General features: G+C 38.0%; 2 protein-coding genes and 1 pseudogene across 3 annotated transcripts; 1 reads left to right on the top strand and 2 right to left on the bottom strand.

Annotated features, from left to right (window-relative positions):
- Positions 1 to 828: 828 nt before the first annotated feature.
- On the bottom strand, positions 829 to 9,129 carry LOC149020001 (sulfite oxidase-like). The gene is made up of 12 exons (XM_089147996.1): positions 8,924 to 9,129; positions 6,881 to 6,996; positions 6,708 to 6,770; positions 6,546 to 6,582; positions 6,349 to 6,430; positions 5,360 to 5,478; positions 5,173 to 5,268; positions 2,617 to 2,727; positions 2,414 to 2,515; positions 2,202 to 2,249; positions 1,774 to 1,989; positions 829 to 1,466 (listed from the first exon to the last, which is right to left on the bottom strand). Exons 1-12 carry the CDS (start codon positions 8,996 to 8,998, stop codon positions 1,350 to 1,352), a joined length of 1,182 nt encoding a protein of 393 aa, XP_089004122.1. The 5' UTR covers positions 8,999 to 9,129; the 3' UTR covers positions 829 to 1,349.
- Positions 9,130 to 14,274: 5,145 nt separating this feature from the next.
- KING1 (SNF1-related protein kinase regulatory subunit gamma 1) lies at positions 14,275 to 22,206 on the top strand. The gene is made up of 6 exons (XM_089147995.1): positions 14,275 to 14,692; positions 15,869 to 16,041; positions 18,432 to 18,650; positions 18,757 to 19,032; positions 20,357 to 20,520; positions 21,512 to 22,206. Exons 1-6 carry the CDS (start codon positions 14,524 to 14,526, stop codon positions 21,807 to 21,809), a joined length of 1,299 nt encoding a protein of 432 aa, XP_089004121.1. The 5' UTR covers positions 14,275 to 14,523; the 3' UTR covers positions 21,810 to 22,206.
- A 142-nt stretch (positions 22,207 to 22,348) lies between these two features.
- LOC149019999 (exocyst complex component EXO70B1 pseudogene) lies at positions 22,349 to 24,912 on the bottom strand (annotated as a pseudogene). The gene is made up of 2 exons (XR_016172134.1): positions 24,669 to 24,912; positions 22,349 to 24,574 (listed from the first exon to the last, which is right to left on the bottom strand). The product of XR_016172134.1 is annotated as an exocyst complex component EXO70B1 pseudogene (transcript).
- Positions 24,913 to 25,848: the final 936 nt, after the last annotated feature.

Below are 25,848 nucleotides of genomic sequence, written 5' to 3'. Positions count from 1 at the left end.
GTGTCAATAAGGCTCCGGACGTACACAGTACCAGGGACCATGAGGTCCGTTCAAAACAATAAAAGCATCACCAAACTTCTCCATCAGTCACATGGCTCCACTGGTTTCGAGTCTGGATCACCTCTTGTCAGGGAGAATAATGCACTCACTTGAGGCATTTTATGATGCAACAACCCACTTCTAAATACTGAATATTGAAAGAAAAACGAAAAATAAAAATCTAAATAGCTCCACTATATGAACCCTAACATCTACGATTTGGTTCAAAAGTTTCAAGATAACACATTGTTCTCCCCTAACCCTAACCCTAACCCTAACAGGGAACTCGTCCAGACTCACTGGTTTTCTTGCCGCCAAGAACCGTATATCTCTTTTATTCCCTGGTAAGACATTTTGTTGAGAAGAACCACAATGACAATTGACATCCTGTAAGAACAACATGTTGTTGAGAAGAAGCACAATGACAATTGGCATCCTGATAACAAACATCATGAGCCAAGTAGATGAACGCTTGCCCAAGACACGATCTTGCGGGCTAGAGCGATCGAGCGCGTTGAACACGTTCTGTGGAGATTGCAATCGTCGAATGAAGAACTAGGTCGAGATTTCGATTTCAACTACTTGTTTTTTCAACAGTTGAGATAAAAAAATCTCAACTGAGTTCTCAATCGACGACTGCACTTCTCAGGCTGAACAGTCCTACGCAAAATTGTGCAGGACTGAAGCAAAATTCGGGCTAGAACAGCTCCCACATGATTTGGGACTCTACAGATGAACTTGCAAAATTCGGGCTAGAGCACCTCCACCCTGATTTGAGACTCTACAGATGAGCTTTAAAGGGAAAGAATCCGACCCAGAAAAAAGCCTCGATAATGTTGAAAACAAGGATAGGAGATTGTTCTCTTGTGGGTTGAGAAGCAAACAAGTCACAGCCCATTAAAATCCGTCTCAACAGTCACATTAACTGGCCATGAAGAACCGTCAAACTTCACGTACAGGGAGTGTGGGAGCTGATCCCGAACTTGAAGCAATGATCAACCAACTCACTTACGAAGTTACAAACTTAACTACAAGATGAAGATAACCATTTCTAAAACGATGCTTCATTTATTCCTCTGGTTGCTGACATCAAAACAAACTGCCTGGTTTAGCTTTGATACCTATATTATTCATCAAAAAGGAACTACAGTTGCCATGACGGCAACATTAGTTCGTAACCTTCTCAACCATGGGAAGGCATTGCGTGATCTTTGAGCTAAAATTCACTTTGGAGTCTTGATACCATAACAGAAAACATCAGCAGTACAACGCCCTACAGTTCGTATATATATTTCTAGGGCAACAGCAATCTACAACTTGGAGTGACTAACCCGAACCTTGACCCTGTGCCATGATGTATTGAGTATTCCACGTAAGTTCCAGATGACATCCACATCTTCAGGTTGCACATTTGCTGCTACATCAACCTGGCCACCAACACAAGGAAGGGGTTTCACATATACATTCAAAGAGAACAAGAATTGCAGATGCAGAGATTCAAAAGGCTGGTTAGGCCATACCAAGGTAGCTAGGGGATGCCAATGATAGATAATACTGATCGGTTATTTGAATTGAGCATATAGGTCAGCTGGCATCTACTATCTTAATCTATCTTATTACATTTCTAACCAGAAAGACATGACTAGGAAAAGTGGAGCAATAACCATGTATCACATTTGGGGTTCCACGACAAACTAATATTGCAGAATAAATCAGACAGGAAAAACTACAAACCGCTTTGGCAACGATCTCAGCTATCTGTGGGATGTCAACTTCAGCCTTAAAAAATACCCACGCCCATTTCTCTGAGCTTATGTCATCTGGAACATATGGAATATCAGGCTTCTGATACTTGTCCACTTCCACCCAAGTCTTCCCTCCATCAATCGATATATCCACTCTTTCAATTCCACGTCCACCTCCAGATACTGCATAGCCAGCAACTGTTACCTGCATGGGAAAAAAAACAAAAACAAAGAGACCAAAAAATGCAGTCGTCCTGAGTCAAAAGTATGTACAGAAATATGTACACAGAATCTCAAACACCAAAAGCTGTTCGCTGGGTTCAAAGTATAAAAATAAACATACATGCCATATCATGTTAGCACATCAAACATATTGGAAAAACAGAAAATTTTGCAATTGCAGACAGGATAATTTACCTTTCCGGCCTTTACCACATCCACATCCTCCAAGGAACAGATAGCACACTGTGAATCCAGCAAAGTATTAATCAGAAAAGACATTTTCACCCCCACAAGTCATCAGCATCAAGTGGTATTGCACAGATCATAACCTGACTCGCAAGATAACAGTATGAAGTGGCAGCAAGACTACATATAAGAAGATGTGATAGCATCCAACAAGGGAGTACCTGAACAGGAAAATCCATTTGTGGCCTCCGGGTTGCCCAGTTAATGTTGTCCCAGTTGACAGAAGGTGGAAACATCTTGTAGTCCTTTTGCATAAAGAAACCCTGCTTTTGTAGCAATGCAAGATCAAAGTTATGAATTTAAAAAATGTAGAAGAACAGAGATTACCAGAAATAAGTAATTTGCTTGCTTAATTTTTTTTAACCTGGCATACTTCTGCAGATATGTTGATTGAATCCAACCATTTAACAGAACGGGCACCAATAACCCCAGGGACAATTACACGCAGAGGATACCCATGATCCCTGTTGAGAGGCTTAGGCATGGGAAAAAATAGAAATTAAACTTCAAGTAAAACGCCAGGGGCTGCTACATAAAAAGAAAATAGATGTTCAAAAAAGAGAGAAGGGGGGGAGAGAGAGAGAGAGAGAGAGAGAGAGAGAGAGAGAGAGAGAGAGAAGATTACCACTAATAACTTATAGTGGTAAAGGCAAAGAAGCAGCTCAAATGCAAGGGGAAAAGGAAATTATATGTTTTCTGAGAAAATAAAGCTTCAAGTACACTGACCCCCAGAAGAAGAAATAAACATCTCCAATAACAACAAAAAGGTTTCAGAGGAAGCAATAACCAGAAGTTCAAAAAAAAGCAAATACAATAAAAGGAATAAATGTACAATAACATTTAGAACATAACTTTGACTTTTCACACACTAATGATTCGCTCATAGCTTTGCTCTGAAGGAATTAATTTACACTTCACTAAATTTTGACTAAATTTGGAGCACACAACTGTGATGTAAATGGTTTTAACCCTGTGACTCACATTAACCTCTATAAAACCATTCCTTCAGCACACTCTCATCCATGTGTCTTCTGCCTTCACTTTTCATATAGTTCCGTACAATCCACAATTGATCTGAAATGCTCAACTGACAGCCTAACTTTGTTTTGTTGCTTTCATGCCCCTCTTTATCTGCCCATTTATGTAAATGGAGATTTGTCTCCATTTTTCAGATGCAGGACATTCCAGAACAAAACAAAATACAATGGTAAGGTCTGTTAGGAACCCGCGTATTAAAACAGCAGAAATACTAATAAGATTGAGTTACTGGATTAATATCTGAATTACTTGAATATGAATAAAAAAGCAAGAAACTCAAGATAACTCTGGTTTCGATGGTGCCAGTCACCCCTATACACCAAACGGTGCCCTCAGCCAAACCTCAATACAATAACTGATACCCCCTCCTCTCAATTCATCCCCTCTATTTATAACCCACCATGTGTTAGTTATGGTAACTCTCCCCACTCTCTTTCTTCCACTTGTCATTATCCCAGGGCCCTAACAAGATCATACAGCCACAAGAAGTGGGTGCAAAAGTCATTTGACACATACATGGCTACAGATTTATGGGAAGTACAGAACTACAGATCAGAATTAAATATGGATGTTGGAAATATCCCTCTCAGAGAATCCGGTACAGTCACATGCAAGTGTGTGTGTATGTGTGAGAGAGAGGGATTTCTCACATTTTCTTAAGAAAAACTAGAATATGACAGATTGTCTCCTTATATGCACATGCTAGTTAAACACAGACATAATGAAATGATGTCTAGCACAACCCAGGGGCCTTCTTTCTCCATGCAGAATTAGCTCGATCATGCTTTCACCCAACATGGAAAATTCCCTATTGCTACCTACCATAGTGAGTCTCTGCATTGGATCACCATCCTCTTGGACCAGCTAATAATCATCTTCATAAGCTATTGCCTGACCAACTAGCTAATCAGACAACTCATGAGTCCTCTCCTTGAGTGGTAGATAAAAAGTAGGTCTCTACCTATTTATCAAATTTCTACTCTTATTCTTTCCAGAAATAAGAACAGGCCCCAGCAAAACCCACCATTAAATGAAATAGAAATAATTCCAAACCCCCTCCCCTTCAAAAAAATAAAAATAAAAATAAAAATAGTCTTACTTGAGTTGCATTAGTTCCATTAAACAATTGGAAGTGCTTTCACTGAACACCTCTGCAAGCAGCCAAAAGGTATTTCAGGCATTCCATACGGCTAATTTCCAACCATCATGCTTTTAATTTGTGATATTATGATGTGCTACCTCACCTCCATGAAGATGGAGTTGATGTTCGAATTTCAATCATAATTCATTCCAACTTATAGCTGGGAAACCTATCAATACATGATTACGTATACCTTCTGTCACGTGTAATAGGTATTGAAAAATTCATGAAACTAGTAGACACAACTCAACTCGGCCTTATCCCAACTAAATGGGGTCGGCAACATGGATCCAAATCCATTCAAGATTTCAGTCATAAGAGATATTTCTTTCCTGACCACTTCTTCTATCGTTATCTCAGGCCTAACTATAGAGCTTTTTACCTCCTTCAGTTTGAAATAGATCAATTCTGAGCACTGGAGCATTCAAAGGCCTCTATTATACATTGGCCATTCCACCTAAGATGAGTTTCCCAACTTACCATGATTAGGGCCAACACCTAGGTTTTCTATAATTTGCTAATACTGTATTCGAAGGATCGCATGTGGCCATGCCACCTCAGGTGAGTTTCTCGCAACATACATGATTATGCAAACTGTCTTTTCAGGCTTGCAGCTGCAGCTTGATGAGAAAACAAGAAAACCAATTGTAAATGCAGTTTACACACAATTTATACTATGAATAAGAGTGATTAAAAGATAAAGAAGATCCACCCAGCAGATAAAATGTACAGTCCATGTACCTCTCCATTCATCTCATATGCAAGTAAAACATCAGCTTCTGGACTCGTTGCCTGCTTTAAAGGGATGGATGCCTTATATGGACCCCCATTCTCTTCCTACAAATATCCACATTTAAAAAGAAAATTAATAATAGGGGGAACCACTTCTGTGGAAGAAAGTGAAAAACCATGTCATAACAACAATCACCTTACACTTATCGATACTAGTAAATTCAACATGCTTTCCACCAGATGGTGTACTAGCTGTCAGCCTGGGTATTCCAACAAGTTCAAGGACATCCACCAATCTGGCCCCGCCCCAAACCGCTGAAAAGTAAATACACCAAGATAATAAAATTTAGAGTAGAGAGAGAGTAACTAGACAATCCACTTAAAGAACCAAATGTAGAAGTTAGGGACAAGTGGTCATATTGTAAAGCCAATGTTTCATAATATTAATGTGAAAGCCTGTTTTACAAGGGTCCTAAATTCTTGAATGAAAATTTATGTTTGCACTCAAAGTTTCAGTCCCAACACACCCAATAGGTCTTTATACCATTTAGGCACTGTTTGTTTGTTGAATCTGAAGTGGGTGGGACAAAAGGGGTGGGAAAAAGTTTGAAAAAGTAAATTTTTCAATGAAATCCCAAATTGTGGCTTATTTGATTCATCAGAGGGGGAAACTTGCCAGAATTAAGGAAGGTTGTTTGCTGACATGGCATGCTAACTTTCTCACCTCATCCCTTCTCAAAGTTTCACCAAATAGGTGGGATTTTGTGAAAAGTGTGGAAAATAGTAAAAGTGGGACCCACATTTGAAAGTTTTCAACAAAATCATTTTCTTTCATTTCCTGTTCCCCTACTCCATCACATATGGGTCCCACGTGTTTATTTTTCCCATGCCATCTTTGCAAACAAACAGTGCCTTAAGTTCATTGAAGCCCATTAATAGAAAGTGTACAACTCAGGAAATCCTCTTTGTCCATTAGACAAAAACTTATGCTAATATGATGATAGAATGAACCACATGGCCAGCCAGAGGTCCCCTACAGAGAAATAAAAATTGTACAATCAACCAAATCCTAGAACCCAAACCACAAACTATAAAAGAGAAAGCAAAGAGAAAAACCATTATATCACAAGCTATTCAATCAAGCAATTCCAGATGACAGCTTAAAAAACCAACACTGAAACAAACCATTTCCAATTGCAGCAACATCCCAACCAACACCTTTCACTTTTTTTACATTGCTCATTGCGGTCCTCCTGTTGCCTGCACACTGTAATTTGAAATGCATCAAAGGTTAAGGTCTCCTAACATGACTACACTAATCATACCTTGAAGCAGCAGAGTCCACCACCCAACAGAGAATCTCAACCAATAGCATAGGATACCTGTAAAGTAGCAGTAACATTGTATTTTGGTAGTTTCCTGCAATTTACAAAATGAAGAACCTCACTGAAATTTGCTTATACAGGATGAAAAAAAGCAGGAAGATCAAATCTGTATTCTGGACAACTAAAGATCCCATAGTACATCCTACACTCATAGCTCACCTGATATCAGCCATAGATAGGTCCTTGGGACTTTCAATCAAACCAATGAAAGAAACACGATATCTGTTCTGCCCAACAGGTTGTGGTAGTCAATGCAAGCATCCATAGCATCATGACCTTAAAAAATTAAGGGAAAAGTTACAGCATTTCTGTAAAAATGAAAGTATAATGACCTCTCGATGTCATCAACTACAGGGATTGGACCATGGTTTCTCTTGTAGAACAGCTCCACCGGAGTAACAAAGGATGAAATTAAGGCAGAGCGTGGTGGTTCAGCATTGAAAGGCTCCTGCAGCAGGACAAACAGTACAGACAAACTTAAATTAAAATTTCATATAGCTGAACCCTCAAAAATTTCAAGCAGAAAACATGAATATACTTCATATAACAAGGGGTCAAATTTGATAGATTTTCAATCTGAACACGGGAGAACACCCCCCTGAACATCAGAGCTTATAATGCTCCCTGTTAAGACACTAATGTGGAGGGGCACCGTAGGGACAAGGGAGTTGTAGGGGATCCTTTCAGCATGTGGAGGACAGGAGGCAGGGCCCTCTTAGGGAGCACCATTCTCATGCTGACCTACATGGAAAGGTGAGTTAGCTAGGGTCCATTTGGGGTTATATTAGAGGGTAGGAAATAGGATAAAGAGGGGGAGAATCTTAAGTGAGTGGGAGAGCAAAGCTCGTTGGTGAGGGTAAGACTCTCAGATGGGGAAGGTCTTGTGTGGCAGCAGCCATGGTGAAGCTATTGAAAGTCGTTATCATTAATGTTTACATGAGTTGTGTTGAGTCCTCTACTAACAGAGATAGTAATCCATTCCCTTTGTTATTTGCATTCTTGTTATCCTCTGTTTATTTCCCATTGTGGATTGGAAGATTGGTTCGTAGGAGGGGGTAAGCAGTTGCCGGAAAAGCCAGATCCTAATGAGTGTAACCGGAGGTTGCAGGGATTGCCGGGGTCTTATCACTCCCAAATTTTAATCAAGGTGGACATGCTTGCACCAGAAGGATATCCAAATGACCAGATCAAAACTAGAAATCAATAACATGACAGATTTGGATTTTCAACATATTTTTTTTAAAACTATTCTACACTCGTAAGAATTCAATTGGACAGCGGTGCTCTTGTGGGGAAAATAATCAAAATATCAGTCTTCGATTACACAGCAACAAAGACCCACCTTATAGCTCCAGCCTTCACGAGATCATTGACCATCAAATTACTAAATCTGGCTTTCTGATAGAAAGGGATCTCCATGGACCAATCTCACGTTAACAAAACCCAACAAATAACCAACTTCAAGTTTCAGTGGAACTACCCTTGGATCCAATTTGGACCAGACAATCAAGGAGAATAAGTAAAGAATTTTAGTATGTTTTGGTAGATCCTTTACATTGATGCAGTCGAAGGAAACCACTAGCTTAAATTACCTTCATGGTCATAAACCAGGAATGGTGACCAAAGGAGTTCCCGTGGTTTCACAAATGTCAAGCATCATATAGCTCAGCAGAGGAGCAGTGGTGGTAGACGTATAGTTTATAGTCGTTATGTAAAACCTACAGAAAGTTTCTTATTGTGGAAAATTACGATTGTTTTGGTGTCATTTCTGGTTTTCAGACAACTTCCTGCAATAATTCCGTTCAACGCCTCAATCGTTTAAATTACGATTGTTTTGGTGTCATTTTTGGTTTTCAGACATCTTCCTGCAATAATTCCGTTCAACGTCTCAATCGGAAACGATAACAACAGGTAAAATAAAATACCATCATCCATAAATATAATAACAACTAGTATAATTATTATTAAATGGGTTTTCAACGCGAATTCCCGATAACTCCGATCCTCATATCCAAACTCCAAAACACACCCGAACCGGCTCTCACCTTCTCACCTACCCCAAGAGACCCTTCCACAGTCCATTCAAAACTTCAAAATCTCGAGTAATCGAAAATCCAACTTTTCAAAATCAGCCAGGTAAGAACAATAAAAATAACTGGCCTTCAATTACAGAAGACGAGATTTCCGAAACTCGAAAGCAAGAGGATAATAAACTCAATAAAAATATAAGAAGATAATCTTGACACCGTCTACGATCGAACTCATTGATAATCTTATAGCAGGAGGATAAACTCAATATACAAGAGGATAATCTTAACACCATCTAAGATCGAACTCAAGTGATCAAAATGAGATAGATTGAGAGAGAACCCTACCTTGGCATTGATATTCAGGCAAGGGTGACGCGACGGCTCTTGTGAATAGTCACTAGGGCCTCTGACTCCTGGCATTCCTGGATCTTTCCACAAACACAGCAACGAAAAGTTTTTAGCCGCAAATGAAACTTGAAAGAAAGAGCAGTTCGTTCTATGGCAGCTCAGTGAAGAACCCTTTTAATGTATCAAGCAAATGCAAAAAGTGGAGAACGTTGTTGGCACACTGTTTTGGCAGCCAGGATTTTATTTTATTATTATTAGTTTTTTTTTCTTCTTTTAAAATCATAAGACTTTTTATACATAGGCCATCATAGGGGATGAATATGGAGATTTTTTTATTATTTTTTTGAATAAAGTTCATCTGGGTCAACTTACGCGCACCAACGACTACATCCTTAAAGTTATAAACCAAAATAATGACTACATCCTCAAGGCATTTTTTATATAATTAATATAGGCTGCGACTTCCACATTGAGCCACCCCTCATGTTTGAATATAGAGATTTTCGTTCACCGATGACGCGTGGCCAGAGAAAAATCGGGAGGTTTGAATTTTTGGCATATTATTCTTCGTTTTTAAAAGTTTAAGAGTTTTCAAAATTACAATTTACATCCCTATGAAATATTTAATTTACAAAATCAGATCGAGTATTATGAAGAAAAAGAAGAAAAAAAGAAATACGAAATGTCAAAAAAGGTAGAATTTCCAAACCCTGAAAAAAAAGAAAGAAAAAAAACCCAGAAGCCTTAACAAATTTGAATATCTAAGAACACAGCACACATAGTACAAACGGTTTTCCAATTGGCATGGTTTTATTGTTCATTATGTTCTTCAAAGATTTCGAAGTAGTCAGTTAAGCCTTGGTAATTACTTTTTGCATCACTATGTGCTCAGCCATTGAAGTCTTCAACCCTAAATCAGATCGGTGGTGCGATAGTGGTCCTGTTTTGAGTTAGGGTTTACACTCGCAAAATCAAGTTTTTGGCTCCGTTGGGTTTCTTGGGCTCATTAAGTAAATTTGATTAATGTTAGGGATAAGGTTTTGTAGATATGAAAAGTTATTTAACCTAAATCAAACTATCATTATTTCCTGTCGTTGAATAAAAATAATGACATTGACCAAAAAAAATAAATAAATAAATAAATAAAAAGAATGACAATGACAATTTACCAAACGAATATAAAATAAATAAAAAGAATGACATGTGTTTGACTTCCGTGTCTGTGTAGGAGATATACGCACATGTGCAAACAAAAATTGTATAGATTATCTCCCCAAATAGAGAGTGCAAAGACGATATTATTAAAATCACAAATTATATGGGCACTAAAAAGGGATCAAACATTAATAAAAATTATACAAAAATGAATCAAATATATATATATATATATATATATATATATCATCATCCTAACTTGTGGGGCCTGTAATTCATGTCAACAGTCGTCCAGAGAACACACTCTGTGCTCCCCATCGCAGGACGATCCAGACTGGCTGGGAGTATTACATATATTGTTTGCAAATGTCAAACCCATAACCTCAACCCTGCTGTAGGATTCTATGCTTACAAATTTTCCAAACCATATTCTAGAATTCTTGATATTTGACTAATATTTTTTAAGGACATGTGGCCAATCTTACATTGTTGGATTCTTATACTTTACCGATATACGCGGCTGTCTTATACTAAATAATCGTCTTTTAACAATTTATCTCCATGTATTTAGAGGATGGAGACTCACGTTTTCTCTTGACAAAAAAGAGGAGGAAAAAAAAAATCCCCTTTTGGTGCTTATAAACAACAATGAGAACAGTTCACGGCTTCAGGTATATTGAGAAGTTTGCTTGAGATTAAATTGATTTTAGGTGGTTGACTATAGAGTAACAAGTACCTCATTGTATATGTACAATATCCTGATCAATAAAATCTCTCTAGTGTGGATCACCTCTTGCTAGGGGAGGACGAGCGTTTCATTTATTTTTTTCTAGTTACACAATAATGGTAGGGCTCACTTATAGATGTTAATAACATAAATCTTAAGTGGGACTCCAGTAAATCTTACATGAGTCCCACTGCTATTGTGTAGTAGGAAAGTATCTGGGGAATGCATTGTTCACAGTGGCATTACCAGTAGTGATTTCTTATTCTTTCTCCGCATCGCTACTATATACACAGTGACATCTCTTTGAAACAAATACTAAAACTGATAGCAATTGGCACATCTTCACCATTTTTTACTCCTACTCAAAAACATACATATTCCAATGATCAAAATTTGTTATTTTTTCACGAGAGATCCAAAGAGTACTTAACTTGTAGTACATTGATTTTGTAGGACGAAGTTGATGCAGGCAGGAATAGATTCTGATATCTTGAACAGTTGTTGTGTGAAACCGATGGATGAGAACAAAACGTTGGAGAAAGAGGTACAAGAATTTGATTTATTATTATTATTTTTTTAAGGAAACAGAATTACAATAAAACTGAATCCGTCATTAATAATTGAATGATCTAAGTTTCAGCTGGACATAAAGGTATTTCAGATGATATATATTATTAAAAATCCAAAATGGTAATTTAATAAAAAAAATGATAAAACTAATTAAAATTAGTTAGTCGTTAATGTATTATTAATCAAGTAAGTAATTATTTCTTTATATAGCACATAAATATAAAATATCAAAGGTTAACACAGTTGACAACGATTTTTTTTTTTGTAAACAGGTGACAACGATCAACCTTTCAAAATAGAGAGGCCATGTAATTTGATAATAAAAAATGATAAAACTAATTAAATTTAGTTAGTCGTTACTCGTTAATGTATTATTAATTAAGTACTTATTTATTTATATAGCACATAAATATAAAAAAAACCAAGGTTAACACAGTTGACAATGATCAACCTTTCAAAATAGAGGGGCCGAAATTTAATCATCACTGACAGCACATGTAATAATCCCAACATTTACTCCTAATAAATTAATATAAATACTTTAAAAAAACGTAAGATACAATATTTTTCTATTAAAAATGATATGAGTCTCACATTCTCCAAACGAAAATTATAACTTTAACTTTTTTTCAAAAAAAAAAACCAATCTCCTAAATTTACTTTTTATTTATTTATTATTTTATATATCAAATAAAATATCCATAAAATTTATACACTATATAATCAATTTTCCTTTACTAGGGATGCTCTTGGGGTTGGCGAAGTTTACATGATGGTAAAGAAATTCTTAAAAAGGGTCTGATTCGAAGTATAGGTAATGGTCGTCAAACTAAGGTATTTTCTAACCCTTGGATCCCTGATTTACCTTTAAATCGAATTTGGAGAGATTCCCCTTCGGACAGTCCTTTATGGGTTGGTGAATTAATCCACTGGCCTTCACGATCCTGGGACTTTTCTAAACTGCAGTGCTGGTTTTCAGTTTATGAGATAAATACAATTATTAAGATTCCTATTTCATCTGAGGCCTTGCAGGATAGATGGATGTGGAAACATACTCGGACAGGTAATTTTACGGTTAGATCTGCTTATTTTGTGGAGTTAAACAGCTATTTGGGCTCATATTCTCAAGGCACCGCTTCTGCCTCTAAGACTTTTTGGAATACAATTTGGAAAGTAAAGACGTTGCCTAAGATTAAGATGTTTCTTTGGAAAGTAGGACATAATGCTCTTCCTACAAATTTAAATTTGTTTCAAAAAGGTGTTTGCTATACTCCTTTATGTCTTTATTGCAAATGTGCCAATGAATCGATTGTTCATATTTTATTTCATTGTTCTTTTGCAAAACTTTGTTGGAAAGTCTCTCCACTTCGGTTGGATACCGATTTTTTCCATGGCCATCACATTGAGGATTGGTGGAATTTGATTGAATCATTTTTTCGGCCTACTGGTAATTTAGATTGGGTGCATACTATTTGGAGTGTAGTAGCTTGGTTAATTTGGAAAGCAAGGAATGTTTATTTGTTTGAAGGAATTGAGCCTATCTTAAATACTTTTCTTTGGTGCTTCAATGGTTTATTGCAGGATATCAATGGTCTTTATTTTGAAGTTGTTTCTACTTCAGTCACATCTGGAGTGGTTGGTTCTAATATGTTGATTGTTTAATCAGAAGTTGATGATACCTCTTTTTTTCATGTTTTCTCAGATGGGTCATGGGATCCAGCAACTTCTCGTAGTGGTCGTGGAGGGGTTATCAAGACATCCTCTGGGTCTTTTATCGCTGCTCGCATGAAAGCAGGATGGGCTCTATCTGCATCACAGGCGGAGTTGGAAGCGATGTCTGACATCCTTCAAGTTGCACTTACTTTAGGACTAAAGAAGATCAAGCTCTTCTCTGATTGTAAGGCAGTGATTTCTAGTTTACATGGTGATCCCACTGCTATGGATTGGCATTGTTCTAACTTAATTCAGTTTATCAAGAACCTTTTGTTGGGGTTTGATACTTGCATTGTATTTCATATTTCTCGAGCAAACAATGTTTCTGCCGATTTGTTAGCTAGAGGGGCCCGTTGTTTGGGTATGTCTAAAGTTTGGTGGATGCAGCCCCCACGTGGGCTAGTAGATTTGTACAGTGTATCTGTTGGGAGAATATCCCCAGACTTGTTTATTTGAATGAAGTTTAATGTGTTTGGCCAAAAAAAAAAAAATTCCTTTAGCATCAAGAGTCCCAACCTTCTGTGTTCATTATCCAAAATGACAGAAGTGGACACCTTTGTTTTATCGTAAAAATTACATGATTATTATTTCTTAGTTTTTTATTTTTTACAAAAATAGTCACTCAATAGTTTTTCAACAAAATTAACCAAAATTATATTTGGGTTTATAAAACTAACTACAATACTTAATGTTCATTCCCTTTTGATTGGTTTTTTTTTGATTGGTCTGGTAGAAAAAGAGAAATGTAGTAGAAACGATTTTATGCATCCCCCAACACAATGTTTGAACTTTTGAGTTCGATTTATGCAGTAATAGTCCTGCAAATTATCTGTGCAAAGCACTGGCCTCATCAGAGTAGCTTCACAGGAGACTTAGTAAAGTCCACAAAAACCGGTAATGATTTCATGTCTAGATCAAAGAGTACACAATTACTCGATTAGATAAATAAATAATAAAATACAATTTTTTTGGTAGAATAATAGAATAAATTCACACATGTGACATGTACTCCTAAAACTAACACCAACATCACTTTTTTTTGGATTAAAAGCCATACCAATAAGGCAACTACGAAAGCAATGAAGAAAATAAGAATACAGGTTTGAAGAAAAAAATGATGATTGCCTTATTGCCTAGGTTAATTTTAAAGATGAAAATATAGAGTGATGAAAAATTACTGTTATTTAGTTTTATAAATTCAAAATCAGTTTAATAGCTTATTTCGTTTTGGTTGAAAGATTAAATAGCTACTTTTATACCGATCATGCAACTTTCCTTCTTTTCTTCCACTTCCGCGGGCAGATCTGTCTATTCTGATCTGAACTTTGACCAATCCAATTATTGAAGGTGTTACAACGACGATCAATTAATTAACTTTGATGCTAGGTCACTGCAAGCGAGAGAGAGCGAGAGTGAGATCTGGAAATCCGCCATGAAAGAGAGCCCTCGAAGTGGTCTTTCGAGCCCAGAGGCGAAATTGGGACTGAAAGTGGAAGATCTATGGGACATTCAACAACCTCAGCTCAGCCCTTCGGAGAAGCTCAACTCTTGTTTTGAAAGCATCCCTGTGTCTGCGTTTCCTCCAGCCCCTTCCTCACAAGGTCACCTTGAATCTGTATCTCTGTTTTCGTCGAAATAACTCCAGTGTTTTAATTGCTTTTTTTTCGCTATTCTCTTGATATTTACGAGATCCGCTGAAGTAAATTCCAACTCTTACCTTCATGTTTGGATAATCTTTGGAAAGTTTATTATGCAACCCGAGCAGTAAAGACTATATATATAATAAACCTATGGGAGCCATCTTTAGCTATCGACAGATAAATAATCTAGCATAATTTGGTTTCAGTGAATGAACAGTAAAAGTTAACGTGACAATGGAAATCAAGAGAGGTCAATTAACACTGGAAACGGAACAGTAGAACCAGTCAGAATGTGTTGTGAGTGATCAACCGACACTGAAGTAAGCAACTCACAAAATCGAGAACCATGGCTGAAAGCCTTATGAGGGTTCTGGTTTTGGTATTATTTGATGTGATACTACCCTACATATGAATGGACTAGACATTCATCTGGAGAGTTTAGCTGGTTGAAGCTCGCAACTCTGCCAAACGTTTTATATGACGTTTGTTTTTGTTTTGTTTTTTCTATAACCCGGCAAATTTGGCCTCTACAAAAGTTTAATGGTGGCTAGAACCCTGCTGCTGATGCAAAACAGTCGAGAATCAGGCTTGGCTGAGTATTCTTTGACCTTGCCGATGTTGGATTCATTGTCTCTCCATATTCGATCTCCTGTTGGGGTTTGATGTTCGCTTTGCAATATTGATGTGATTTTAGGAATTCTTAAAGGAAAAGCTGGAAAGATGTTAAGATAAAAAGAAAAAACCAAAAAAGGCACTGCATGCATTAGGGTGTTTAGTTATAATAGAGCACTGAAACTTGAAGTGCATTCAGCTGTTTGTGATGGAAAAGGTCTAATCATTATGCAGAACATTCTAGTGATAGTGACAACTTACTACATTAATTATGTTCATGTTGAAGTACTTCTATAGCATTGCTGAAAGGCTTCAGCATTTTGCATAATTTTGGTGTATGTGTTTTGACATCTCCATGTCTTTACATTATTTTGTAAAGAACAAAATACTAAATAATTTTGACATTTGTTCTTATGATTCTGACATCTCTCAGTACTTTTTAAGCCAATTTCTTCCAGAAACAGAGTTGATAATTTTGTTGAATAACAAATTTTGGTTTTGGTGGTGGTTTGGATAAGTATCCAGTGGTCGAGATAAATTCAGATTCCAGTCTGGATGAGGCTGTCCAAATGCTATCCAAACACAAAATTCTGAGTGCACCTGTGCGGAATGTTGAGGCACCAGAAGATGCCAGTTGGATTGATAGATATATTGGCATTGTGGAGTTTGCAGGAATTGCTGTATGGCTGTTGCATCAGGTAGTTACATTTACTTGTGTCAAAGATGTTTGCTTTCTACTTAGAGGGGGGGGGTTGATTTTTGTGGTCTAATGCTTGGTTGGGTGTATATGGAACACCAAGTTGCATGTTATTGTGATTGTTGATGTTTAATTTTCAGCAACTGCAAGTCCAAGGTTGCATAGCTTAATGAGTATTTGTAGAATCTCTTCCTTATGTTTGTGCACATATGCAGTTGAGTCTCTTACCTTATCTGATGATATTTCTAAGTTTCTAACATCAATCAAGAGGGGAATTTTCAAGGAACATTCTCTGAAGCTTATTAAACTGATTCAGTACTTGTCCCTTTCTTCCCTAGTGTGGATGTATTTGTTCCTAAAGCTTTCCACTAACTCATTGAGGTGGCTGCACAAGAAGTCTAGCTAGCTATCTATCTTGAGTGAACTTTCAGCAATAGCCGAGTTCATTGAAGGAGCAGAAGAGGGGAGAGGAGGAATCTGTCGCTACTGTAGTTAGGAAGAGCTGGAAAAGGATGCATCACAACTATCCTCTGAGCCCAAAAGGCGAGAAAGAATCAGGAAAATTTTTAGAACTTCTTTCACAGAAAACAAGGATCGATTTTAATATGTTTTAATTCTTGAGGTCAACTTCCAGGCAAGCTACTTTTTGGAATTAATCTGTTGTTTGCATCGGTTAGGGCTTTACAATGGTTAATAGGAAAAGGAGGTGCTTTAGGATAGAAAGTCCTGTCATCTTTAAACATCTGGTGTGTTTGGTGAAAACAACTTCTGTGCTACATGGTTCAGGCACCTGTGCAAATAGACACAACACATGGCTGTATGGGGTTTTCCCCCAAGGCAGCTCCAATGGTTCTTGCATGAAATCAAAGTCAATTAGACTCTGGAATCATCATGACCTAAAAGTGATGAGGAACCCCATCTTAGGTGTAGTAGTACCTGTAGGAGATGTGGTTAGAATCCAAAAAATGCACTCTCTTCATTAGCTTGCCCCTTTGAGACTTTGAATAGATTCATTAGGACAATACCAAAGCCCAGGTGCCTGAACAACTACTTAGATCCCCCTCATGAACTTAATAATTACTGTTTACAGACTGATGCCTTGAAGATTTGACCACAAAATTTTATCAGAACTTGCTTTTGCACAACTTTCGACCAGAACCAGAAATCATTTTGATGAGGTCCAAGTTTGGATTGAAAAGTTTTCACCTGGGACTTACGGCGTTGGCTAATCCAAACCAAAAAGCCTGACATAGTTCTATAATTCGCTCTGTCATGGTTGCATTAGAGTTCATCCTTGTTGCTCTGGCTTGATGGCTGCTGTAGGGCAACCCTACCAGAATTCAGGTATGATGGCTGAGATGGAATCAACCAGGTGCTAACAAATCATCTAAGAACATTATTTGCACGCTTTTAAGAAGGAGAAAATAAAATTATATTATCTAGTTATATGACTATATCACATAATAACATTCATCTAGTGGAAAAATAAATGGTGATTTCGTTTCTAGAAAAATGAAAAATTGAATCCAGGGGGAGAAACCGTCCTGTCTGTTCAGTGGTCTGGTTTTGGGGGGCATTTTCTCTCTTGAAGGCACAAATCATGTGGTCACTAATAATTTTTTTCCTGCTCCGAATGTATTATTCAACCATCAAAATTTTGTTGTTGTATGCAGAAAACTTGATGTCACTCCAATGCATTAATTACAATATTGTTGTCTTTTCCATTCCACCACTTTGTCTCACTCTAGAGGCTGCTTTATTCTGTCAAAGGTAGCTTTTTGGCTACTACTTAATGAATATCAACAGTCTTGAGGACTTCCAGTGCACACACCAGATCCTAAAAGATAGTGACTTGGTCTTTTCTTCATTAATGAGGGTTCAGGATCGTCTTCTTTCACTTGATCAATTAATTTCTGAACTAGCTTTTATTCCTAATCTCAATATACATACTCCTTTTAGCTGGTTAAGAAGAGAACTGAAGATCCATCACAAAATCCAAGTATCTGAAGTTTTTTTCTAAATCAGTGAGTTTTTCAGTTGCAGAAAACTCAGTCAGCTAGAAGCGAGCCCACAGCAACACCCCCTCCCCATGGCAGAAGAAAATTCGATAGAATTACAATTTCACATCTCAACAAAGACAAGTTTATGAAGTACATATGAACCAGCAAACAAGGATCCTCTTTGTGATATAACTAATGAAATTCGAGAGGAGTTAAAGATAAAACAATAAATGTGGTGGCGATTCCAAAAACAAGCTGCTATCAAATCAGTTAATTCTATGTCAACTGGGAAGCTCTAACTAGGCATCACTCCATTATTATACTTAAAATTTCACTTTGCATATCTTGGTGATCACTTTTTTGAAAAGGAATTAATCTATGTGCTTTATAGGCCGAAACTGCAGCTCTTCAAATGGTGGGTGGATCTGCTAGTTCAGTGACACTGGAAACACCGGCCTATGTAAAAGATGGTACTTCTTTAGCAGAAGCAGCTGGGGCAGGAACAAGTGCTGCTGTTGGACCTGGAAACTTGGACCCTGAAACTGCTGCAACAATGGAGGGGAGCTTTTTTGAGATCCTGACATCTTCTGACTTCTATAAGAAAACAAAGGTTCTAGTTCTTTCTTGCAGGAAATATCAGTTTCCATTTGACTGCTTCATACTCTTCTTCTGTTGATCCTAAGCTAGCTCTTATTTGTTAACTCATAATCTCTCAGGTTGGAGAAATATCAGGGTCATTCCGTTGGGCCCCATTTCTTGCTTTACAGACGTCCGATACCTTTCTGACAATGCTGTTGCTGCTATCAAAGTACAGAATGAAGAGCCTTCCTGTGGTTGACCCTGGTGAAGGAAAGATTGAGAACATAATCACACAATCTTCTGTTGTTCACATGCTAGCTGAATGTGTTGGGCTTCATTGGTTTGAAACATGGGGCACAAAGAAACTCTCTGAACTTGGTCTTCCTGTAATGAAGCCTCATCAATTGTTGAAGGTGCTCCATTGCTCTCATATCATTTTGTTCTTTTGTTGAATTGATGAATAGCTTCACACCTTTAGGTGCCGGGTTTTGGCATTTGTGTTGATTTCTCCTTTCCCAGGAATGCTGCCGAACTGGGCTTCGGTGCCTACAGTACGTATACCCTTGAAGTAACATACAATTTTTGAGCATGCAAGATATGCAATTATGCAAACCTGAGAGGGTAAGCAAGCCAAGATTGAATCTCGAAGAGACTAGGTAGAAATAGAAATAAATAGCCTAGGTTGTAGAGTTGAAGTCCACCTGTTCTAGGAGTCCACCTGGGCCATGCTGTAGGACTCTCACCCTACCACACTTGATATTCTCACATGTAGTTTCACAAGAAAAAAATAAAAATAAAGTTGTAGGTGATGGATATAGCCTCCACAATACTAATTTATCGAGAAAAGGACAAAGTGGCCTCTTGGATTTATGAGCTCAAAATGAAGACTGTTGAAATTCCACTTTGCTAGAAACCAAACCCAAGACAAAATCTATCCCCCAAAAATGGAAAACTATTCCCAAGAGGCCAAGACTGGTTCTACAAGACAAGACTGACTAATGGAAGGCATAAAGCTGCTTAGGAATGTAAAAATGCTACTAAATACCCAAGATACAGAAATCTACCCACAAGAAACGGAAAGTTGTTCCCTAAACTGGGAACTACAAACTAAGATTGAATAATGGAAGCCATTGAGGCTTTTTTGGAATATGGAAAAGCAGCTAACTACCGAGATGCTTAGGAGAAATAGAAATAAGAGACTAAACAAAACAAAAAATTGGGCCATGTGGTGGCCCTTTCAAGAACTCCATGCAGGTTAGGCTTTGCCCAGACGATGCTAGGTCTGCGTTTGGCCTAGTGCTGGTCTTGGGCCAACATGTTGATCAGGTTCTATATGAAACCTTTTGGATCCATCTGTTCATGCAAGCAAGTCAATAAGTGTCTCAATTGAAACAATCTGGAGAGTGAGGCACATCAGAAATGATTTAAATTGGATTTCAGGAGTTCAGAATACTTGCAAAACAGTTTGTATTGAGATTTAACAGTGCTATTGTTTGGCCGTTATCATTTATCTACTGGTGGGAAAAATGCATTTGAGTATTGTCATCAAATGCATTTTTCCACAAGAAACTAGAGATTACATAATCATGTTAATCAAGAGTTGAAGCTAATAATAGCCTTTGTGATAAGAAAGGGAAGGTGTCTGGGGTTTTTGGCAGAGAGATCTTCCTTATCATGGCCATATGATTTCAGTTCTATGATTCGGTGACTCTCAAATATTTTTCTTCTCTTCTGCAGGTGCATGAGAATGAACCAGTTCTTCATGCATTTAAACTAATGAGAGTAAAGCACATTGGAGGAATTCCAGTAGTTGAAGGAGATGGAAGAAAAGTAATTGGTAATATAAGCATCAGAGATGTTCAGTTCCTTCTAACTGCCCCAGAACTATACAAAGATCACAGGTTTGTAGCTGAACCTCTTTAATTTCTCTCCAGAATTTTGCTGATCATAATGTCTTCTTTTTCTTCTTATAATTGATTGGAGTTTCATAGAGCCTGTATGTTCATCCATGGCATTATATTTTGGGTTGCAGTTTCTATCTTTCATCTCCCTTCCATGCCAGATTTTATATTATTAGGGAAGTGGGGGAAAGGAGAGGAGTGAAGGATAGCGTAAATCCAGATTTGTTAGTAACATGCTTTACCATGGTGACTAACGTTTGCACATTACACAGCAGTCCTTCATATATGCTTTTTCTGTTGATATTGCACAGTAGGTGAACGATTTCTCCATTGTGACCAAGTGATTAGTTGATATTGCACAGTAGGTGAACGATTTCTCCATTGTGACTAAGTGATTAGTTGATATTGCACAGTAGGTGAACGATTTCTCCATTGTGACTAAGTGATTAAGGGTTTGAGTCTGGAAAAAGCTTTTTGCAAAAGCAGAGATAAGGATGCATAGATTAGGAATGTTCCCAGAGCCCGCGGTGGTGGGAGCTTCATGCACTGTTTACGCCTTCTTTTTATTAGGACTATCTAGTGTGGCTTATATTTCTGTTGTATAAGTATCTCATATTGATGAAAAGAAAAATAATGGGCAAGGAGAAACATAATAATCTGCATCAAAATTGGAGTTGCTATTACATGAATCTGTGCAGGATGATGGATCTTTTGATCCATTTGGAGATCTAAGTCTATCTTTAGGCTGATGGGGGAAGGTTTTCAGTTTGAGGATATACCTGAGACTTCAATTCGGGATTTAGACCTCTAAATTTTAATGGAAACAGAGAATGAAAATTTTTGAAGTTAGATTGCCGGATAAATGGTTATAGGTATTTATTGCATCCACTTCTTCCCTGGGTATTGTGGCAGTTTACTGCTGGGAACCATAAAAAGGGCAACTTTTTGATGTTATTTGGTGGGGCTTATACATGATGTTACCTGTATGCAGATCTATAACAGCTAAGGACTTCCTGTCAACAGTTAAAAAGTACTTGGAGGAGCACCAAGAGACTTCACCCTTGTTGCGTGGTCCAATTACTTGCAGGAAGGATAACACTCTTGAAGAAGTGATTTTGAGACTTGACAATGAGAAAATACATCGAATTTATGTTGTGGATGAGGATGAGAATCTGGAGGGGGTGATTACACTTAGAGACATCATATCAAAGGTAGTTCATGAGCCTCCTAATTACTTCGGGGACTTCTTTTACGGTGTTGTGCCACTACCTAGGAACAGCAGTGTTTGAGGGAACTCAAAATATTGAACTGCCCATGCTTCCAGCTGTTTGATCACACTGTTGTTTCACTTCAGACCTTAGTTTCTGGCAATTTGTTCTCATGTTGTCTAAATGCACCAGGTAGGCCTGTTCAGTTGTTTCTTCCCCAGCCTTCTCCCATCCCCCCTTCCCTCCAAATTTCCTTTTCCTTTTGCAAGTAATTGTTAGTCTGTTTGATTAAGTTTCAAGAATTCTAGGTGACTTCTCAGCACAGATTTGTACATAGTTGTGTAGAGACAGTCAAATTTCAAAATCCATTTTGTTATCCGTGTTGTAGCGTCAATGTGGAATTGTTTGAATTTTTTACTAACATGACCTGTACAAGCACAACTCTTTTGAGTCTTGGAACGGACAAAGAATGATACCTTATTGGAGTTGTATATAATATAATCCAGTTTAAAAAGCAACATTCCATGCTGAGTTGATACGAGTCTCAGTTACTACATAGTGGTCAGAGGAGGCAGGGGATAACTCACTCACTCTCCTCGTTCACACTGGACCTATATATACGCTATTCATTGCCATTCCTTTCTTTAAGGGTGTTTTTATTACACCAAGTCCAATCCCATTTTGGGGTTCCGAGCAACACAACAACTGATTTTAAGTAGCTTCCCTGTTTTATTACAGTATTACATACAGAGTATAGATAAGAATCCTGAAACCAAGAAAATAAAAAGGCACATCTTTCAGCTAAAATTCACCTTATAAGACTAGAAGGCTCGCTTCCATTACGTCTGGCTACGAACTTGATTTTCTCCTTGGGTTGTGGATTAGCCCAGGAGACCCCTCAAACAGCTCTGAAAGATAGTTCTCTAAGTCTTCTGGAGTGTACTTTATGTATTTTCCAGAATGCCTCCCACTCTCTAGAAGACTTCCATACCTCCCCAGGAATGCTCGGTATGCTGGAATGACTTTCTCTGATAGTGAAAGCCGAAGCTCTTGTCGTAGCTGAGGATCTCGGATCTTCCAAGCTGTTTGTGCCTTATAAATTTCCTCAAAACCCAGGTTGAAAGCCTTGAACCTTTCTCTTAGAGCCACCTTAGATACGTTACTTGAGCTCCCACCACCACCCCCAATCCCTTCATCCTTCAAAGAAGACAACACTTTGGTCCAAGAAGCTCTGAGATAACTAGTCGAATACTGGCGTACCTGGCCACGCCGCCTGCGAACCCATTGATCTCCCAAAAGCTTGCCAAGCTCTGAGTCTCTCACTTTCTGAACTAAATAATGAACATTATTCATCAAGAATACATATTGCAGTGCACTATCCTCGTAGAATTTCGACTTTTCCTCAAGGTTCGATTCTAGAGATGAAATAAGTGAGAGCAACCAATGACCAAGTGGATTTTTCGCATTTTCTCCTTGCTCTCCATTGACACCACATTCTAGAAGTTGATTCAGTGAATCACTATAGTCTACAAGAAATTTGATGTAATTCATCACGTAGCGTGTCAATGGGTGAATCTCACCGCCTTGGACTGGTTGCCGAGAATTCTCACCGTCCACTGCTTTTGCAAACTCCGCAATTGTGCCTTTTGCAGCGTCACCAAGTCTACCCAGTATGTCCTGTGCCTCCCTATAGACAAGATCCCCTGAACCATCAGAAAACAACACTTGCAGTTCTGGCAACACACCAGCTAGAGATTCATACATGTCAAGTATCCGGAACAGTTTCTCAGGCGATCGTCTTCCAATCGCAATTGCCTCTGCAAAATTTAATAGCTGCATCGCACATCCCTTCGAACCCTGCACAAAGCACACCTCACTGATCAACCCCGACTCGCCGAAAACTTCTTCACAGAGTCTCTTCTCTCCAGACAAAAGAACTCCAATCACAATCTTTACAGCTTCAATCCATTTCTTCATTTTCTCATTCAGGGACTTCCACTCGATCTTCAATACTTCTTCAATGCTGAGCTTTTCTATACCAAGAGTAGATAAACAATCTCCCAGAACATCCCTACGGGCGCTACTGTAAACCTGACAACACTCCTTCTCATACCCGGACCTGATCATTCTGTCGGCGATATCCTTGAGATCGGCGATCGCATCTGAATTTACCAAATCAACACACAAATCGTTCCCAAAACTCCAACCCCTACCCTCAGACAAAGTCTCATGTTCATCGTCTACTGAGCTCTCTGTGTCATCGATATCTCCATCGTTTGACGTCAAAGAAAGTGATACCCTACGGATTGAACCATGAAGCCGTTCGGCATCCAGAGGAACTGCCTTCTCTCTAAGGATTTGACTGAAATCGTCTTCCAACCTCGACATCGCCAGTTGCAGAAGGCTCTCAGCGCGGTACAGAATTTCAGTATCAGATGTGATGCTCAGATCTTGAATTAACTGGATAATCTCGTCGACAGCTGATAAGTACTCAACAACCTCATCAGTAGAATCATCCCAAGACGAACTCCGGCGGCGGCACGGAGTACTACAGTTAGAATCCCGACGAATAACGACCTTCTCCGCCGCTTCCAACCGCTTCTCAGTATTGCTCTGGGCCTCGCAGCCACCACCTTTAGAAAGCAATTGGGAGATGGAAGCCAGCCGTTTATCGAAGTTAGAAAGGATCAGTATCATATCCTCAGTAACATTCTCTGAAGTTCCTAAGCTTTTCACAATCTGCTGAGCTGCAGCCATGACTCTCTCATCTCCTTCAATTTTTGCAGCCATGAGAATCCTCTTTCCTTATCGTTCTGAATTTCCTTATCTTTGTACAGTCTAAGCAACTTTAGGATTTCGATTTCATAAATTAGGGTTAGAAGAACAACAGATGCAGAAAAAGAAAATCAAATCAACAAATGAAGCAAGAAATCGACCTACTTTAGCTTTTGTCTCTTCCACTTTTTTTGATTCTTTTTTCAAAACCTAGTTCGCAAATTCCACCATTAAAATAGACTCCCTTACAGAGCTTCTCTAGTAGATTCCATCCTCCTCAAGCTTTTGAAGGCTTCGACAATTAGAACCTCTACTCTAACACCAACCAAATCTTCTTCAATCGAATAATCTGAAAGTAGACATGACGGAAGCCTACAGCCAAGGCGTAGATTTAGGACCTGGTCGATAACTCATCAAATGTTTCTGTTTCGAGAAACACAGAAACAGTTTGATAAAATTTACTTTTGAAAGTAATTTATGAAATTTCTCATTATTATCTACAGTTTAAAATTTGGACTGTCAAATTTTAGAAAACTCGTTCTAGAACTATTTCATTTAAATTCAACTTACATTCAATTTTGCTTTGAAAAAAATAGGCCATTGAAACTTGATAGTGTTTTTTCAAAGAAAATTTCTCTTCAATTTCAATTTATGTAGCAAAAATTGTGCAAAACAAAAAGGTTTTCGACCAATTTTTCTGCTTCTCGAAACAAGAAACACCATAAATTATGTTTTTGACAGTTTACTTTGTAGTTTTTTTCTTTTTTTGAAAAGCTTTCAGTAGTACCATCCATTGAGTTATTCTTAATATTTATTTATCCATTACCTTCAATATTTTCTATATTCTAAATGATGAAGATGACAAGAAGAATAAAATAAAAAACATATAAAAATTATGAAAATACAAGAATATAAAAAGAAGAATAGTTGTACACATTAGAAGAAACCAAACAAGAATCGACATAAGTTTTTTATTGGAGGGTATTTTTATCTTTTTAAAAAGTTTGATTTTATGATGCTATTTGATAAATTTATTAGGCAACTCAAAGGATAACATTAATTTTAGAGGCTACCCAGTAGGTGGTGCCGAAAATTTTCCTTTTACCTTTTTCTTTTTGGGTGAAGATATACTTTCTAGCTTAACTTTGCTTAGGGTTGGGCATAATGCATTCTCCAGACAACCATCTTTTTCTTTACCAGAGAACAGGGCGGGGAAAAGGAAAAAAGGAAAAAAAAGGGGGGGGGGGCAGGCGGGGCCCCCCAGGGGGGGAAGAGGGGCCCCTCAGGGCTTTCCCCCCCCCCCGCACGAGCCTAAGGGACGAGCATTATTTGAGCCGCTAAAACC

This window comes from Hakea prostrata, chromosome 3 (genome assembly GCF_041222555.1).
Source record: "Hakea prostrata isolate BN-2017 chromosome 3, UWA_Hpros_2, whole genome shotgun sequence".
Classification (NCBI taxonomy): domain Eukaryota; kingdom Viridiplantae; phylum Streptophyta; class Magnoliopsida; order Proteales; family Proteaceae; genus Hakea; species Hakea prostrata.
The sequence above is the reverse complement of the archived record's forward strand: the minus strand, read 5'-3'. Positions and strand labels throughout refer to the sequence as shown.

Excerpts from the sequence above, each read along its gene's own strand:
- LOC149020001 (XM_089147996.1), bottom strand. The coding sequence starts at position 8,998 with ATGCCAGGAGTCAGAGGCCCTAGTGACTATTCACAAGAGCCGTCGCGT. Across the intron at positions 6,583-6,707 it reads CTATCTATGGCTGATATCAG|GAAACTACCAAAATACAATG; the intron begins GTGAGCTATGAG and ends TGTAAATTGCAG. Across the intron at positions 5,269-5,359 it reads CTAGTATCGATAAGTGTAAG|GAAGAGAATGGGGGTCCATA; the intron begins GTGATTGTTGTT and ends GGATATTTGTAG.
- KING1 (XM_089147995.1), top strand. The coding sequence starts at position 14,524 with ATGAAAGAGAGCCCTCGAAGTGGTCTTTCGAGCCCAGAGGCGAAATTG. Across the intron at positions 16,042-18,431 it reads CTGTATGGCTGTTGCATCAG|GCCGAAACTGCAGCTCTTCA; the intron begins GTAGTTACATTT and ends TGTGCTTTATAG. Across the intron at positions 20,521-21,511 it reads GAACTATACAAAGATCACAG|ATCTATAACAGCTAAGGACT; the intron begins GTTTGTAGCTGA and ends ACCTGTATGCAG.